General features: G+C 35.5%; 1 protein-coding gene across 1 annotated transcript in view; it reads left to right on the top strand.

Moving 5' to 3' along the window:
• The first annotated feature begins 1,320 nt into the window (after positions 1-1,320).
• The window catches only part of LOC140845297 (disintegrin and metalloproteinase domain-containing protein 18-like), a 40,359-nt gene continuing 23,801 nt past the window's right edge, over positions 1,321-17,878 (top strand). Inside the window, 5 exon segments of the mRNA XM_073219281.1 lie at positions 1,321-1,410; positions 2,020-2,156; positions 8,321-8,504; positions 11,572-11,670; positions 14,738-14,936. Coding sequence (XP_073075382.1) covers positions 1,321-1,410; positions 2,020-2,156; positions 8,321-8,504; positions 11,572-11,670; positions 14,738-14,936 — 709 coding nt within the window.

Genomic DNA, 17,878 nt, shown 5'->3' on the forward strand with positions numbered 1-17,878 from the left:
GGATGTGATAGATACATACATATATATAAAGAGATAAATAGAAAGATACTTTTTTGACGTAAATTGTTTAAAAATGTGTTGTGCAGTATCTGTGTGTCATGAGTTTGGAGATTTTCCTGTCAAACTTATTTGTTCTAAAAATTATTTTATACTCAGAGAATGCATATTGTATTCTTTAAGTTCTTTTACAGTTGTTTTGTTTTATTAAATGGGATGTGGTCTCAGTGAATACTCAATGTGTGTATGAAAAAATGTGTATCATGCTGTGGTTAAGTGTTCTATAAATGCCAGTTTATAGATATTGTTTGATGGTGGTGTTCATGTCTTCTAAACAATTTTTTATCTATTTTTTATCACTTATTGTGAGAGTGTTGTTGAAGTCTCCAACTGACTGTATATTTGTATATGTGTTCTTTTCACTGTGTCAGTTTTTGCTTCATAAGTTTTGCAGTTCTGTTGTTTGGTGCCTGATTTAAGATTATTATGTTTTATTGGTGAAGTGAACCTTTTTATTATGTTATAATGCCCTTTGTCCTTGATAATTTTTTCTTTGACATTAACTTGCAACTGTTATTAGTAAAGCCTCTCTGGCTTTCTTGTGATAAATATTGACATATATTTTTTCTTAACTTACTTTTATCTTATGTGAGTTTATATAAACAGCATATAGTTGGGTCATTTTTTCCCCTGAATTTTGCTAATCTGTGGCTTTTAATGGGTATGTTTAGACAGTTTGCATTAAATCTAATTGTTGACATGTTTCTATCCCAGTCTGTCATTTTAGTATTTGTTTTATGTTTTACACTTTCAGTCCTCTGAGTTGGCATTAAAAGTTCAGCTTCTGTTTCCTACATCTCGCCCTAAAAAATGACAGCCAGCCAAATATCATCTCTCATGTTCGTACTCTGTCTTAAACCTCCATTCAAATTCTGATAGTAGGATTTTCCCTTTCTTTTAACCTTAGCTCTTGTAGAACAATAGGAGAGGGTGCCTATTAACTGATATTTCCATGTTACTCCATAATATTCCGTATTTTCATTCACACACATACACAATCTTTTTTCTCTTTAGGTATGAATTACTTAAATTTTACTCACTATAAGTTTCAATTGATGTAGACAAATTAGAGAAGTTCTAGGAATTTTGCTTATAACAGATTAAAGAGATGATGCATATCAATGACATATCAAAAAAAATTTCTCAATTTATCAACGTTAATGTGAAATGCCACTTTACACTGCTGCTAAACTTTTTTTCATACCTCCTCATTCCAAATTTCCTCATCATTGCTTTGTCTCTGTCTCTGACTCCTACCGGGTTATGTCTTCACCCATGTGCTCCCAGCGCTGGCCGGGGTCCCACACAGCCGCCTCACGTGTCACCATGCTGCTGGATCATTCCCCAGACTCTGTAGCTCAGCTGAAATATCAATTCCACAAATAGGTTGTTCTAACCACCTTATCTATATCCACCTCAAAATTCTTTACTGGAGCACTTCATTTTCTTCAGAGCACTTTACATGACCTCTCTCTGTTTGGGAAGTTGGTTGTCAATTTCCTGTGCATTTTCTTTATTCCTTTCTTTAATATAAGTTCCAGGTGTAGACAACATCCATTTCTTGCATGCGCGCCACTATATTCCTATTTATTGTAGGGCCTGACACATGTGCATATTGAATTAAAATGTGTTAATGGGAGGGGCTGATTTAATGGAAAGTTAAATAAATGTGTTTCATATTGATTCCATTGGAAATACTAAATGTGTTTAGGGCTATAGAAGCCAGGCATGCCAAATTTTAAACAAGAGACTGTTGGTAGTTTCATTACTTTTTACATTTTGTGCTTCTTAATCTATTAACTAGTATGGGTATGCATATCAATGACATATCAAAATAAGATGTAAAATAGCTTAACATAGACAATATTAAAATACAAAAATTTTACAGGAATAAAAATGGTTTAATTTATTTCTTGATGTGTTTTCTTCTTATATGATTGTTTTCCCTTTGATTCTCTTTAGTATCCAGATGCAATAACTTTAGAGGGATTTTCAGTTATTATAGCTCAACTACTTGGCCTTAAAATTGGATTAACATATGATGACATCAATAAGTGTTCTTGTCCAAGAGCTACGTGTATAATGAATCATGAAGCATTGTAAGGCTTCTTTTTACTCATAATTAACTTTACATATATTTATGAGGTTGTTTACAACACGTAATGAATTTATTCCTTATACTCCTTATAGTCAACTCCACATCAAAAATTGGAAAGGTATGTTTTGCACAATGAGATTCACATTAACAAATCTGTTTAAGTGACATAAAACTACAGAAAGCAGTAAATCCCACTATTGAGAAATATTCACTCAAAAGAATTAGAGGGAAAACTTTAAGATTTATGAAGACTATGAAATATTGTGTAAACATATGATGCCACTGTTTGACTCTTGTAGTAAGTTGCTGCTCAAGGCAAAGATGTCTAACATCAACCTGAATGATATAACATAGTACTGGCAGTTTTAGCTAGTATTTTAAAGGAAAGAAAAAGGAGGAAAGATTTGAAGAGGACAAACATTGTCTTTATTTGCTGGCATTATAATTGACTACCTACTTAAATCAACAGAATCAGTATACAGTTAGAACTATAACAATATCAAAAACTCATTAGGATGATCATTCTAGAAAAACAGCATATGTATACCAGCACTAAGGATATAGGTAAACCTACTATAAAATGGCTGATATTTCCAGAAGAGGCTTATAAATTCAGCACAATCCCAAAAATATTTAAACTGTTTTTAGGAGCTTGATAAACTATATGGGCTGCAAAATAATGGAGATGATAAATACAAACTTTTGGGGAGTATGAAGTGGAATTTATGATCAAAAGAGAGCTCGTATGGATGGGAAACACTATATATCATCTTTATAGTAAACTCTACATCAGACTGATAGAAATGAAGAGAAAAGTAGGAAAAGATGATGCTGGATATAAAGAAGACTTAAAAAGCAAAATCATTGAGTAAAGCAGGATAGAACCTAGTGCATAAGTGTTGAGGGTCTGGCTTTAATTAAAGCGGGGTATATTCAATTATTGTGATAAGGTCTGGGGAGAGTAAATAGATAAAGATGTATGTAATTTAGTTGATGGAGGTGCAAAGATGAGGACAGTCTCTTCTGATAGGGAGCTGAAGGCAAGGAATATAAGAGCTTTGTTAGAAGACATAGAACACTTGCTCTTGGAGACTAGAAAATAGAAATGATTTAGGAAGTGCGATAGGATTGCTGGGCCTTTTGAAGACACCCTTAGAATTTGTAAGTACAAATTGAGTATGAAATCAAATGCTGCATTTTTTTTATATTGGTCCATTTAATTTCAGCTACTGAAGTGCATATGTAAAGAATGAATAGTTGATCTTTTGCTAAGTTAACTTCCATGGATTCAGAAAGAGTTAGGGCTGCAGGAGAAGCTGTGTTCCCCTGATATAATTACTTCAGCTTTTTCCTACCCCACAGTGGGAGCTTTGGAAAGAAATTAAAGTATTTTGAGACAACTGCCTTAGCTCACCTTATTTTATAATTGTCTTTAGGCCTGGATGGTAATCTTCCCCACAGATAGCCAATCAATTAATATTTACTTTGAAATGTCTTATGTCTATTAAAATTCTATATACTTAGTCATTTATATATATAATATATATGTGTTATATCTATATATTCTTTTTCTTATTAAGGTATCATTGATATACACTCTTACGAAGGTTTCACAAGAAAAACAATATGGTTATTACATTCACCCTTACTGGGTCCCCCCCGTACCCCACCGCAGTCACTGTCCATCAGTGTAGTAAGATGCCACAGAGTCACTACATGTCTTCTCTGAGGTACACTGTCTTCCCTGTGACCCCACACACACCATGTGCACCAATCATGATACCGCACAGTCCCCTTCTCCCTCCCTCCAAACCTGCCCTCCCTCACCCCTCCCTTTTGGTAATCACTAGTCCCTTCTTGGAGTCTGTGAGTCTGCTGCTATTTTGTTCCTTCAGTTTTGCTTCATTGTTATACTCCACAAATGAGGGAAATCATTTGGTATTTGTCTTTCTCTGCCTGACTTATTTCACTGAGCATAATACCCTCTAGCCCCATCCATGCTTTTGCAAATGGTAGGATTTGTTTCTTTCTTATGGCTGAATAGTATTCCACTATGTATATGTACCTTGTCTTCTTTATCCATTCATCTACTGATGGACACTTAGGTTGCTTTCATATCTTGGCTATTGTAAATAGTGCTGCAATAAACATAGGGATGCATATGTCTTTTTGAATCTCAGAACTTGTTTTCTTTGGGTAAATTGCTAGGAGTGGAATTCCTGGGTCAAATGGTATTTCTATTTATAATTTTTTGAGGAACTTCCATACTTCTTTTTACAATAGTTGAACTAGCTTACATTCTCACCAGCAGTGTAGGAGGGTTCCTCTTTCTCAACATCCTCACCAGCATTTGTTGTTCCTAGTCTTTTCTATGTTGGCTGTCCTAACTGATGTGAGGTGATATCTCATTGTGGTTTTAATTTGCATTTCCCTGATAATTAGTGATGTGGAGCATCTTTTCTTGTGCCTGTTGGCCATCTGAATTTCTTCTTTGGAGGATTGTCTGTTCATATCCTCTGCCCATTTTTAAATAGGGTTATTTGCTTTTTGAGTGTTGAGGCATGTGAGTTATTTATATATTTTGGATGTTTACCCCTTGTCAGATATGTCATTTATAAATATATTCTCCCATACTGTAGGTTGCCTTTTTTAACCCCTTGTTAGATATGTCATTTACAAAGATATTCTCCCATACTATAGGATACCTTTTTGATGCAATTGTTAATGGAATTGTTTTCCTGTTCTGCTGGTTGTGTCCTTTACTGTACAGAAGCTTTTTAGCTTGATGTGGTCCCATGTGTGTTCATTTTTGCTTTTGTTTCCCTTGCCCAAGGAGATGCATTCAGGAAAAAGATCTTCATGTTTATATTCAAGAGATTTTTACCTGTTTTCTTCTAAGAGCTTTATGGTTTCATGATTTATATTCAGGTCTTCGATCCATTTTCAGTTTACTTTTATGTATGGGGTTAGACAATAATCCAGTTACATTCCCTTGCATATAGCTGTTCAGTTTTGCCAACACCAGCTGTTGAGGAGACTGTAATTTCCCTATTGAATGTCCATGGCTTCCTAACGTATATAAATTGACCATATATGTTTGGGTTTATTTCTGGGCTCTCTAGTCTGTTCCATTCATCTATTGGCCTATTCTTGTGCCAGTACCAAATTATCTTGATTACTCTGGCTTTGTAGTAGAGCTTGAAGTTTAAGGAGCATAATTCATCCACTTTATTCTTCCTTCTCAGGATTGCTTTGGCTATTCGGGGTCTTTTGTGGCTCCATATGAATTTTAGAACTATTTGTTCAAGTTTGTTGAAGAATGCTGTTGGTATTTTGATAGGGATTGCATTGAATCTGTAGGTTGCCTTAGGCAGGATGGCCATTTTGACAATATTAATTCCTCCTACCCATGAACACGAGATGTGTTTCCATTCATTGGAATCTAATTTCTTTCATGAGTGTTTTGTAATTTTCAGAGTATAGGTCTTTCATTTGCTTGTTTAGGTGTATTACTAGGTAATTTATTCTTTTTGATGCAATTGTGAATGGAATTGTTTCCTGATTTCTCTTTCTGCAAGTTCATTGTGAGTGTATAGGAATGCAACAGATTTCTGTGTATTACTTTGTATCCTGCAACTTGGCTGAATTTTGATATTAGATCTAGTAGTTTTGGAGTGGATTCTTTAGGGTTTTTATGTACAATATCATGTCATCTGCAAACAGGGACTGTTTAACTTCTTCTTTGCCTGTCTGAATGTCTTTTATTTCTTTGTGTTGTCTGATTGCTGTGGCTAGGACCTCCAGAACTATGTTGAATAAAAGTGGGGAGAGTGGGCATCCTTGTCTTGTTTCTGATCTTAAAGGAAAAATTTTCAGCTTTTCACTGTTAAGTATGATGATGGCTATGGATTTGTCATATATGGCCTTTCTTATTTTGAGTTACTTGCCCTGTATACCCATTTTGTTGAGAGTTTTTATCATGAATGGATGTCGAATTTTGTTGAGTGCTTTTTCAGCATCTATGGAGATGACATGTGGTTTTTGTCCTTCTTTTAATTGATGTGGTGAATGATGTTGATGATTTTAGAATGTTGTACCATCCTTGCATCCCTGGAATTAATCCTACTTGATCATGATGGGTGATCTTTTTGATGTATTTTTTTAATTTGGTTTGCCAATATTTTGTTGAGTATATTTGCATCTATGCTCCTCAGGGATATTCACTTTTAGTCTGTGGTTTTCTTTTTTTGTGGTGTCTTTGCCTGGTTTTGGTATTAGAGTGATGCTGGCCTCATAGAATGAGTTTGGGAATATTCCTTCCTCTTGTACTTTTTAGAAAACTTTAAGGATAATGGGTATTAGGTCTTCACTAAATATTTGATAAAATTCATCAGTGAAACCATCTGTTCCAGGGTAGATTTTTGAATATCAATTCAATTTCATTGCTGGTAATTGGTCTATTCAGATTTTCTGTTTCTTCCTGGGTCAGCCTTGGAAGATTGTATTTTTCTAGAAAGTTGTCCATTTCTTCTAGGTTATCCAGTTTGTTAGCATGTAGTTTTTCAAAGTATTCTCTCATAATTCTTTGTATTTCTGTGATGTCTGTAGTGATTTTTCCTTTCTCATTTCTAATTCTGTTTATGTGTGTAGGCTCTCTATTTTTCTTGGTAAGTCTGGCTAGGGGGTTATCTATTTTGTTTATTTTCTTGAAGAACCAGCTCCTGCTTTCATTGATTCTTTCTATTGTTTTATTCTTCTCAATTTTATTTATTTATTTATGCTCTAATCTTTATTATGTCCCTCCTTTTACTGACATTAGGCCTTGCTTGTTCTTCTTTTTCTAGTTTTGTTAATTGTGAGTTTAAACTAAACTGTTCATATGGGATTGTCCTTCTTTCCTGAAGTAGGTCTGTATTGCAATATACTTCCCTCTTAGCACAGCCTGCGCTGCGTCCCACAGATTTTGTGGTGTTGAATCATTGTTGTCATTTGTCTCCATATATTTCTTGATCTCTGTTTTTATTTGGTCATTGATCCATTGGTTATTAGGAGCATGTTGTGAAGCCTCCACATGTTAGTGAGATTTTTCATTTTCTTTACGTAATTTATTTCTGGTTTCATTCCTTTGTGGTCTGAGAAGCTGGTTGGTACAATTTCAATCTTTTTGAATTTACTGAGGCTCTTTATGTGGCCTGCTATATGATCTATTCTTGAAAATGTTCCATGTGCACCTGAGAAGAATGTGTATCCTGCTGCTTTTGGGTGGAGTGTTCTGTAGATGTATGTTATGTCCACCTGTTCTAATATGTTGTTCAGTGCCTCTGTCTCCTTACTTAATTTCTGTCTGGTTGATCTGTCCTTTGGAGTGAGTGGTGTGTTAAAGTCTCCTAGAATGAATGCATTGCATTCTATTTCCCCTTTTAATTCTGTTAGTATTTATTTCACATATGTAGGTGCTCCTGTGTTGCGTGCATAGATATTTATAATGGTTATATCCTCTTGTTGGATGGACCCCTTTATCATTATGTAATGTTCTTTTTTGCTTCTTGTGACTTTCTTTGATTTGAAGTCTATTTTGTCTGATACAAGTACTGCAACCCCTGAATTTTTCTCCCTATTAGTTGCATGATATATCTTTTTCCATCCCTTCACTTTTAGTCTGTGTATGTGTTTGTGTTTGAAGTGAGTCTCTTATAGGCAGCATGTAGATGGGTCTTGTTTTTAATCCATTCAGTGATCTTATGTTTTTTGATTGGTGCATTCAGACCATTTACATTTAGGGTGGTTATTGATAGATATGTACTTATTGCTATTGCAGGCTTTAGATTTGTGGGTACCAAAGGTTCAAGGGTAATTCCCTTACTATTTAACAGTCTAATTTAACTCACTTAGTATGCTATTACAAACATAAAGGTTTTTTTTTACCCTCCATTTTCTTCCTCCTCCACATCTATATATTTATTTAAAAAGAATATTAAATGTTAACATAATGTTAAAGATTAGCAATGATAAATGAAAATTTAACCATGGCTGACTTCACCTCTGCTAAAGTACAAGGGTTTCATTTGAGCCATCTTAAAATTCGTACTGTCACATGTGGAACATTATTTAGATGTGGTTTTATTTGCCTGATTGATTTACCTGAGGAATGTTATTTTATTTTAGGGGATCCAGTGGTATAAAGATTTTTAGCAACTGTAGCATGCAAGACTATAGATATTTTATTTCAAAACTTGAGGCTAAATGTCTTCAGAACTTACCAAAGTTGCAACCATCATATCAAAATCAATCAGTGTGTTTTAATGGGATTCTGGAACCTGACGAAGAATGTGACTGTGGCAGTGAAGCGGTGAGTAATATACAGACTGAAATATGAGCACAATTTTTTGTGTTTTCAGTAAGTTGTTGTCATGGTATATGCAGAATGATATGCAGCTATGTCCCCCACATAGAACTTAGATATGAAAATGAGGATGAGATATGTCAGTCACTTTCCCACCCCTCTTCAGTAGAGAAGACAAATGAATCATGAAAATTTGGTTTGCACACACTCTTCCCGATTATGCCAGCAGAGAGATTTTTGACTATATAGGCTTAATGAATGCCTTTTTTTCCACTTCTTTCCTAACTCAGATGCCCTCAGTGTCTGTTTTCTCTGTAGACTTCTCTGGAATTTCATTGTCTTGTGGTTGCAAGAATGTCAAAACATTATAATGCTTGTTTCTTAATCATTTCCAAACATTTTTGCATTTCTGTTTCAAGATGTGTGAAATTTGTTCTATTTGCTCACTTCTAAATATAGATATGCAGTCTACCACAGGTCCATCAACTAAAAGTTCAATGCATACTATTCTCAGCAGACAGGACCAACATTTAGTGTATTAAACATCATTATTGTATAATATTTAACAATTGCCCTCTATTTAAATAAAAGTTTCTTCATAATTACTCCTCCAGCAGTTACATGAATTTCTTATCCATCTACAGAAACAGCTGGCCACCACTAGTTTACATAAAATTAAACCCCTACAAGTTATCTTAATCATCCACCATTCCCCAAAGTAAAGAATGTGTGTGTGCATGCCTCTGTATATATGTATATAGGTTTTCCAATTATCTCAGACCTTCCACTGTCATCTTGCAATTCATCTATCCTTAAATATGGTGCCAATTACCTGCCAAAAAATCCAGTTATTTTTCAAGAAGAATAGAATAAAACAATGTAATCTGGGATAAGGTCTGCGCATTGTGAGATTCCACAGCTCCAGGCAGACCAGCTCACAGCAAATACTGTCAGTGCCCCACCAGTTCCTCCTAGGCACTGACTGTCTCTGCAGAATGTTTTTGCTCTAAGTATCCGGTCTCCCTGTTGGCTTCTCCTGCCCTCAGTAACATGCTCAGCCACAGGTAGGATGGGCTTAACATGCTCAGGACTTAGGCACCTGTGATCATGATGGGTGAAGAAAAAAAGCAAAGTCACTCTAATTATGTCTAACAGGGAAACCTTGAAAATTGTCCAAGTCACAAAAATGGTCAAACACGCTCCTGTCCTGGCTAACAGGAGTAATTCCTGCTTCTTTACTGGTTTCAATGTCAGCATTGGAATAGTCTTTCTTCTTCAAGAGAAGAATCCAGTAATAGATGTACCCCTGTTTTCTAATAGCCTCTAGGCTAGCAAAGTCCAGATTCCTTAAACCTTTCCCCAAATCACCTAACATGAGCCCATATTCTATAATTATACCTTCTTATGAGGTGTCCACAGTTATCATGGTGTGTATTTTTTGCTAAAACTAGCAATAAATCCAATTTGTTCAGCTTATAGATGTATTCTAGATGGTCCTTAGGAAAATGACGTTGACACCTATATCTTCATAAATATCCCCCATTTGACACAAATACAGCTCTTTTTATGCACCCTCCCACACACATGCAGGTGTATTTATTTGTTCCTGTATTCACAAATGTAATAACTAGTAATAAATATTTGAACAATTATTCCACAAAATATAGAGATACATTTCAGAAAAAAATTAATCTAAAGTTTTTAAAAAACAAAATATCAGAAGAAAGCATTGATAATATTTTATCATCTTGGCATAATGGAAGTCTTGGTAAGGAGACAAAAAACCCAATGTGCATAAAGAGAACATTGTAAATTATCCCAAATGGCAGACACCATTAAAAAGTCAAACAATAGACTGCAAAGAAATGTTATAAACATATAAAAAGGAGAAAGGATAACTGGATAATATATAAAAGCTGTTCCTACTATTTAGTGGGGAAAAGACAGGGAAAAAGAATGTATTTAATTCACAAATAAAATTGTACAAAATTCAAATTCATGCTCAAACTCACTAATAAGCAGAGTGATAATGACAATGAACAGTGAGGCACCGTCTCCTCATTAGCTTGTTATAAGTTAAGCTGATAGGTTGTAATCAGTATGGATGACCACGGTTGGCAGAGCATCCTCGTTCACTGCTCATATACATACGTACACTCATGTAATGGTACTGAACTTTGGAACATGAACACTGAAATATATCAAGTGATTACCCCTAGAAAATCTGGGCAATATGTGTTTATTCATCACTAAGGCCATCCTACTTATGGCTGAGTAATATCCAACACATTTCTTCTTATGAAATAACTATAGCTTTTACTCTAAACTTTCTATATTCTAGGATGGGAATATTTATAAATACATATTGATTCACATAAACACATGAAAAAGCAGAAACAAACAAATGGAAAATTAAAGAATCCTGCCTTCATTCTAACTGGCAAGATCTTTGAAACTAGATTTTTGAGACAAATGGAAAATGTTTGATTAAAAAAAGAATATAAAAATATTAAAGAATTATATCACTACAATGTATTTACATGGAAACAATATTTGGTTTGTTGACATTATTTATCACCTAATTTGAATAATAGTTGACTGTCATTTACCTTGTAAAAGTTATATGTACTGACATATCTTTTTCTGTTCTAAATGTATTTTTATTATATTGCCTAACTCTAACCCTAGTCACAACGGAAAACTTTAGTAAACAAATTGCTAAAAAGAAATTGGGGAGAGTTTTCTCTTGGGAATTCATACTTTTCCTCCCAAGATTTTGTTCTTGCTATTCATTACCAAATATTTCAGGTAATAAATTATTACCTGACATATATAACAAAAATATTAATTACCAAATATTTCAGGTAATTTAATGATGAAATGATATTTTAGATGTTTTTAGTTCTTGCACATGCTTTTGGATAGTATTGAAATAGTGAATAGTAAAGCTTCATTGAATATAACTAGAATGTATAATTGAAAAGTTGAATACAAGTGAGGATTTAAAAAGTTGATTCAGAAACAGCTGTTAAGTGGTTGAACCAGAATGGTATTTCTTCTTATGAAATTTTAGGAATGTCTGTTTAAGGAGTGCTGTGATTACAAAACATGTAAACTGAAAAACTCAGCAAAATGTGGTTCTGGACCATGCTGTACCTCAAGCTGTAGGTAGGTTTCTGAAATTTAGAAAAGGGGTTTGAACTATCATAATAAAAGGCTATATTAATTGAATTAATGTGAAATCAGTAAAAAGAATATAGAAATAATGGAAAGGACCAAAGAAGTGAGCACAAACATGACCACAGGTGGATAGGAAAGCAACTATAAATAAGAAGGCATCTTATATTGGTACTAATCATTCTGCTGTGTTGAAACCATAGCTTACCGTCTTCTAAATTATCAGATAAAGTGCTGGATAAACATACACATTATTATATCAAGATATATTAACTCTGGAGGAAATTGTGAAGTCAAATAAATGGTGTATGACCAATTGTGGGATAAAAATTCTAACACGAATAGCAGACAAAATGTGTAGCAGACTAAACATGTCAGATATAGAATATGCAAAGAATTCTCACACACTGATAAGTAAAAGACAAATCACACACACACACACACACACACACACACACACACACACACACACACACAAACATAGGCGAAGGGAGCCCCCAGGATATTTTCAACAATGAAAATAGAATTATTCAATGAATACACTGATCGTCTGCAGTATTAAAATAAACACAAATAAAAATAATAATTCAATATCCTAAAGCAGTCATCCAAATGGCAATTTTAAACACAATATCAGATATTGGCCAAGGAGTGGGAATGGAGATCATGCTTGGACAGTGTTGTGGAATTTTGAATTAACTATAATCCCTCTGGTGAAAAATATTTGTGTATCTCTGAGCTGAGTATAAATTATCAAGTTAATTGATTATGACCAGTTCTTTCATGTATATACCTTAGAAACATGCACATGTATGGAAAATTCAGTAAAGAATATTAATTATAGAATTGTTTGTAAAAGCAAATCATAAAGGCAAACAATATTTATTGGTATTGGATGGCACATAAATGTACATTGTATAAGAGGTATTTAACAAATGCAGGCTAAACATACATATGCTAATACAATATTATCTTCAAATAAGTAGGGATAAGAAAGCAAGTGGCATGATACAAAGATTTCATAATTCCAGTACTGATATAGTATATATGCATAAATACTCCCTATATTCTTTTTGCCCAATTCTTCAATAACTTATAATTTATTATAGTAAAATTATTTCAATGAACACTTTTGAATATTATGGCAAGCATATTCAGTCTTATAACTTTACACCACAACCAAGGGATAGGCGGTCTCACTACCACTCCCCCAGAAATGCCCCTGTTCCCCACTGCAGGCTGTCCACACTTCCACCCACGGGCCCTGGCAACCACAGGTCTGTCTCCTGCATCTGTAATTTTACTTTTGCGAAATGTAATATAAACTGAATAATTATATGGGTAAACATTATGATTAGGCATCTTAGCATAATGCATTTGAGATTCACTCATGTGGTGGTGTTTCTTACTTTTTTCTTTTTGTGTTGCTGAATAGTATTGTAAGCATGCACCACAGTGTGTTAATCCTTCCCCCAGCTGAGGAACACCCGGGTTTTCAGTTTTTGGGGATGCAGATACAGCCGCTATAAAGTCTTCATAAGCAAATTTTGTATGAACATAGTTCCATTTTACTTAAATATCTATAAGGGAGATTGCTGGGTCATGCTGTAAATGTATATTGAATTTCATAGGACACTGAAAATCTATTTTTCAAAGTGGCCAACCTATTTTGAGTACCCGTAGCATTGATGAGACATGCAGTTGCTCTGCAAACTAAATGTAAACTCTAAAACCATAAGACATAGGGTTTCATTTTATGTTTGCTACTGGTGTATTGTTTATACTTTAAAACTCATTTTACTGGTTGTCTTGAGTTTACAATTCTTTGATTAATTAGTCTGATTTCATATAATACACCACTTCATGTGTAGTGAATTAATCTCAGAGCACTCCCATATACTAGAAACACAAAATATACTGTTACTATTTTTGCTTTATATAGTCTTTTATCTTTTAGAGCCAGTAAAATAAGGAAAGTAAAAAAAACTTTATTATTAACATCATTAATTCCATTTCCAGCTCTCTTTTTCCTTTTGTAGATTTCTGTTTACTGTCATATTGCTTGTGCCTAAAGACCTCCCTTTACTCTTTCCTGTAATTTAGGTCTGCTGAAAATGAATTCTCTCAATTATTATTGGCCTATGAAAGTCTTTATCTCTCATACATTTTTGAAATATGGATTTCTCAGGTATGGCATTCTAGCTTGGAAGTTCCTTTTTATCTTGTCATTTTGAAGATGCCACTTCATTCCTTACCCATCTTTGTCTCAATCTGTGAAGTGCTAATTCAGTCAGACTGGATTGTAGAATGTCTCTGAGTGTATGAGAGCATATATAGTGGGTCAGCATTTGGACTTGTGAATTTCATTGTGGAAGGCAATGGATGACTGATTGAATCAACAGGCCATAATATTTGACAGCTGCTCTACTCTTTACCTGAGCTATGCAAGAAGGCCCTTCTGCTCTCAGATAATTAAATATGATGATGATGGTCATAACCTATTTCATACATTGATTCCATGTGTTATTCTAAGCACTTTTTAAATATTAATTCTATTTAATACTAACAATCCTCTGACAGAATGATTATTATCTCGTTTACAAATGAAGAAACTGCAAAACAGATTATGTACCTCAGCCACAAATAAGCTAGTAAAAATCCAAGCAAGGGATTTTAGGGCTGTTTGGCTCCTGGGTCTCTCCAAGAACAAAAAGACAGAGGCAATGTTCCTCCAGTTTTGAGGGACAGGTGTGTTTAAACTAATCTGTCCCCCTCCAAAAGCCAGTAGAGTTGGATGGCCTCCTCCTGAGAGGAGAACACAAAGCAGTTGCAAATCCTCTGTTGGAAAGGATCCTTTCGTATCTCTGAGAGAGTTACTTTTCTTCAGGCTGCATAATGAACACTGTACCTGATTTTTCCTTCAAAAAACTCAGAGCCGTGGGAACTCTGGGATTCCCTCAAGTATCCACGATCAGGTGTATTTTATTTGAAAATTCTCTTGGGTAGGTAACTGAGGGTGGTCATTCGCAGGACATGATTTTCTTTCTCTTTTTCCCTCGTAGATATCAGTGGCGGGCACTCCATGCAGAAAGAGTGTTTATCGAGAGTGTGATTTCACAGAGTATTGCAATGGGACCTCCAGTACTTGCATCCCGGACACCTACGCGCTCAATGGCCGGCTGTGCAGGTCGGAGACCGCGTTCTGCTATGACGGACGGTGCCAAACTGCTGATAAACAGTGTGCCCAGGTATTTGGAAAAGGTACTGCTCTAGCTCATGTGTTTCTTTTACCTCAAACTGGGACCCTCCAGAGGATATACTACTTATCACACCTCTAGAGTGGAGGAACCTGAAGCACAAGGTCAAGAAAGATCAAATTTCAATTAAAGAAGGTTTGTTTTTGTAGGAGTGTTTGAAATTTTCCAGAATAGTCTTGCACATTCCTTTCCTCATGGTTTGGTCTGGTTTTCAGTCATTAGCTACCTAGGCAGAAATCCACAGGATGGCTCATGATTTACAGAGAGATTGAAATGGCAAGTCAGTAGCTTCTGAAATTTCCTTAGATTCCTTTTATGTTCATGGTCTTTTAATTTGAAAGGTTCAGAGTGAATTTCGTTCAAGTATGATCATATTTCCTCGCTGAAGAACTGCTAGAGTAACAGTAGTCATAGGTCACTGATGACAATTCATTTTATATTTAGCTTTTTTTTTTTTTTTTTTTTTTTTTTTTTGAGAGGGCATCTCTCATATTTATTGATCAAATGGTTGTTAACAACAATAAAATTCAGTATAGGGGGGTCAATGCTCAATGTACAATCATTAATCCATCTCAAGCCTAATTCTCGTCAGTCTCCAATCTTCTGAAGCATAACGAACAAGTTCTTACATGGTGAACGAATTCTTACAGAGTGAATAAATTCTTACATGGTGAACAGTACAAGGGCAGTCATCACAGAAACTTTCGGTTTTGATCATGCAATATGACCTATAAACCATCAGGTCAAATATGAATATTCATTTGATTTTTGTACTTGATTTATATGTTGATCCCCCATTTCTCCTATTATTATTATTATTTTTATTTTTAATAAAATGCTGAAGTGGTAGGTAGATGCAAGATAAAGGTAGAAAACATAGTTTAGTGCTGTAAGAAGGCAAATGTAGATGATCAGATGATCAGGTGTGTGCCTATGGACTAAGTATTAATCCAGGCTAGACAAGGGCAGCAAGACATCCACGGATGCAGAAGATTTCTCTCAAAGCAGGGGGGGTGAGGTTCTGAACCTCACCTCTGTTGATCCCCAAATTCTCACCTGATGGCCCCCCTGCGACTGTGCCTGTCTTAGGTTGTTCCTCCCTTGAGGAATCTTACCCGTCTCTGGCTAACCAGTCATCTTCCGGGGCCATACAGGGAAATGTAAAGTTGGTAAGTGAGAGAGAAGCCATATTGTTTGCAAAGGTTAGCTTTTTACTTCTTTGCAGATTTATGCACTGTGGCTTCTATGCCCAGCACTTGTCTCGAGGTATCTTTACCACCTGGAGGAATTATGATACTCGGTAAATTCGATATGAGGCACAAATTCTATTTAAAGTTTGTAATTAGGAAGGAAGAAGAAAAGCTATAGATGTAGCATATGAAGGAAACTTGGGAGGATTGATTATTTCTTTGACATATCTTCTTGTATAGTACCTTAAGTATGTATAGGTTTTAAACTACTAACTAATTTGCACACACATATTGACATAATAGGAATACGGTGACATAAACAAAGCAAATCTATAATTACCAGCCATCTCCAGTGAAGCCAAGAAAACCATTTAGGCACCCTAGGCATTTGTGAAAATTTATCTATGATATGATGGATATTTTCCAACTGTACTTGAACCATCAGACAAATTAAAGCAGCCCATTTCTGGGATCTGTTCACATCCCATATGTTCTTTTAACCATAGATAGTCTATAGTCATGAGATTTTGGGGTGCTACAACTTGCACCCCTCCCAACTCCTGGTTGAGTTCCAACAGTTCAGATCCAGTCAAATTCGTTGTCTCACTGTATGCACATGCCAGCCTAGACATCTCCCTCCTCCTTCTTATGGCAAGTCCAGGAGATGGTGGGCTGGATGCAGCCACAACCGCAGCATCGTCCGGATCCCTGTGGAGGCTTTTTGATGATCATCCCCCGGCACGAGTCCTCCAGAGAGTGCTGATGCCGGAAGCTCCTCCTCATATCGTATCTTAGTTCATTTTCTGGGTATCCAAGCTAGGCCTTGATCTTCTGCGTAGAAACAAACAGACCCTTTGCCCACACTTTGACATGCCCTCTATACCACTGTGCAGAACTCATTGGAGGTCAGCACACAGTAACTGCTTTTTTTTTTTTTTTTTAATTAAGAGAAAGGAATATTATCAGAAAAGAGTACCTCCATAGCTGATCATCTGACACCCTTTAAGTGATCAACATTAAGGATATTTAAAGCATGCGTTGATCTTTGATTTACCAATAGTTTTATCCTGTTAAGGAGTAATCCCCCTTTTCTTTCTTTCTTTCTTTTTTTTTTTTTAAATTTTTAATCTACACTTACCTGAAGAATACTATGTTTACTATGCTCTCCCCTATATCAGGTCCCCCCTAACAACCACATTACGGTTACTGTCCATCAGCTTAGCAAAATGTTGTAGAGTCACTACTTGTCCTCTCTGTGTTGTGCAGCCCACCCTCCCCTTTCTCCCTCCCCCCCATGCATGCTAATCTTAATACCCCCCTTCTTCTTCCCCCCCCTTATCCCTCCCTGCCCACCCATCCTCCCCAGTTCCTTTCCCTTTGGTACCTGTTAGTCCATTTTTGGGTTCTGTAATTCTGCTGCTGTTTTGTTCCTTCAGTTTTTCCTTTGTTCCTATACTCCTCAGATGAGTGAAATCATTTGGTATTTCTCTTTCTCCGCTTGGCTTATTTCACTGAGCATAATACTCTCCAGCTCCATCCATGTTGCTGCAAATGGTTGGATTTTTCCACTTCTTATGGCTGAGTAGTATTCCATTGTGTATATGTACCACATCTTCTTTATCCATTCATCTACAGATGGACATTTAGGTTGCTTCCAATTCTTGGCTATTGTAAATAGTGCTGCGATAAACATAGGAGTGCATCTGTCTTTCTCAAACTTGATTGCTGCGTTCTTAGGGTAAATTCCTAGGAGTGG

This window comes from Manis javanica, chromosome 12 (assembly GCF_040802235.1).
Source record: "Manis javanica isolate MJ-LG chromosome 12, MJ_LKY, whole genome shotgun sequence".
Taxonomy (NCBI): domain Eukaryota; kingdom Metazoa; phylum Chordata; class Mammalia; order Pholidota; family Manidae; genus Manis; species Manis javanica.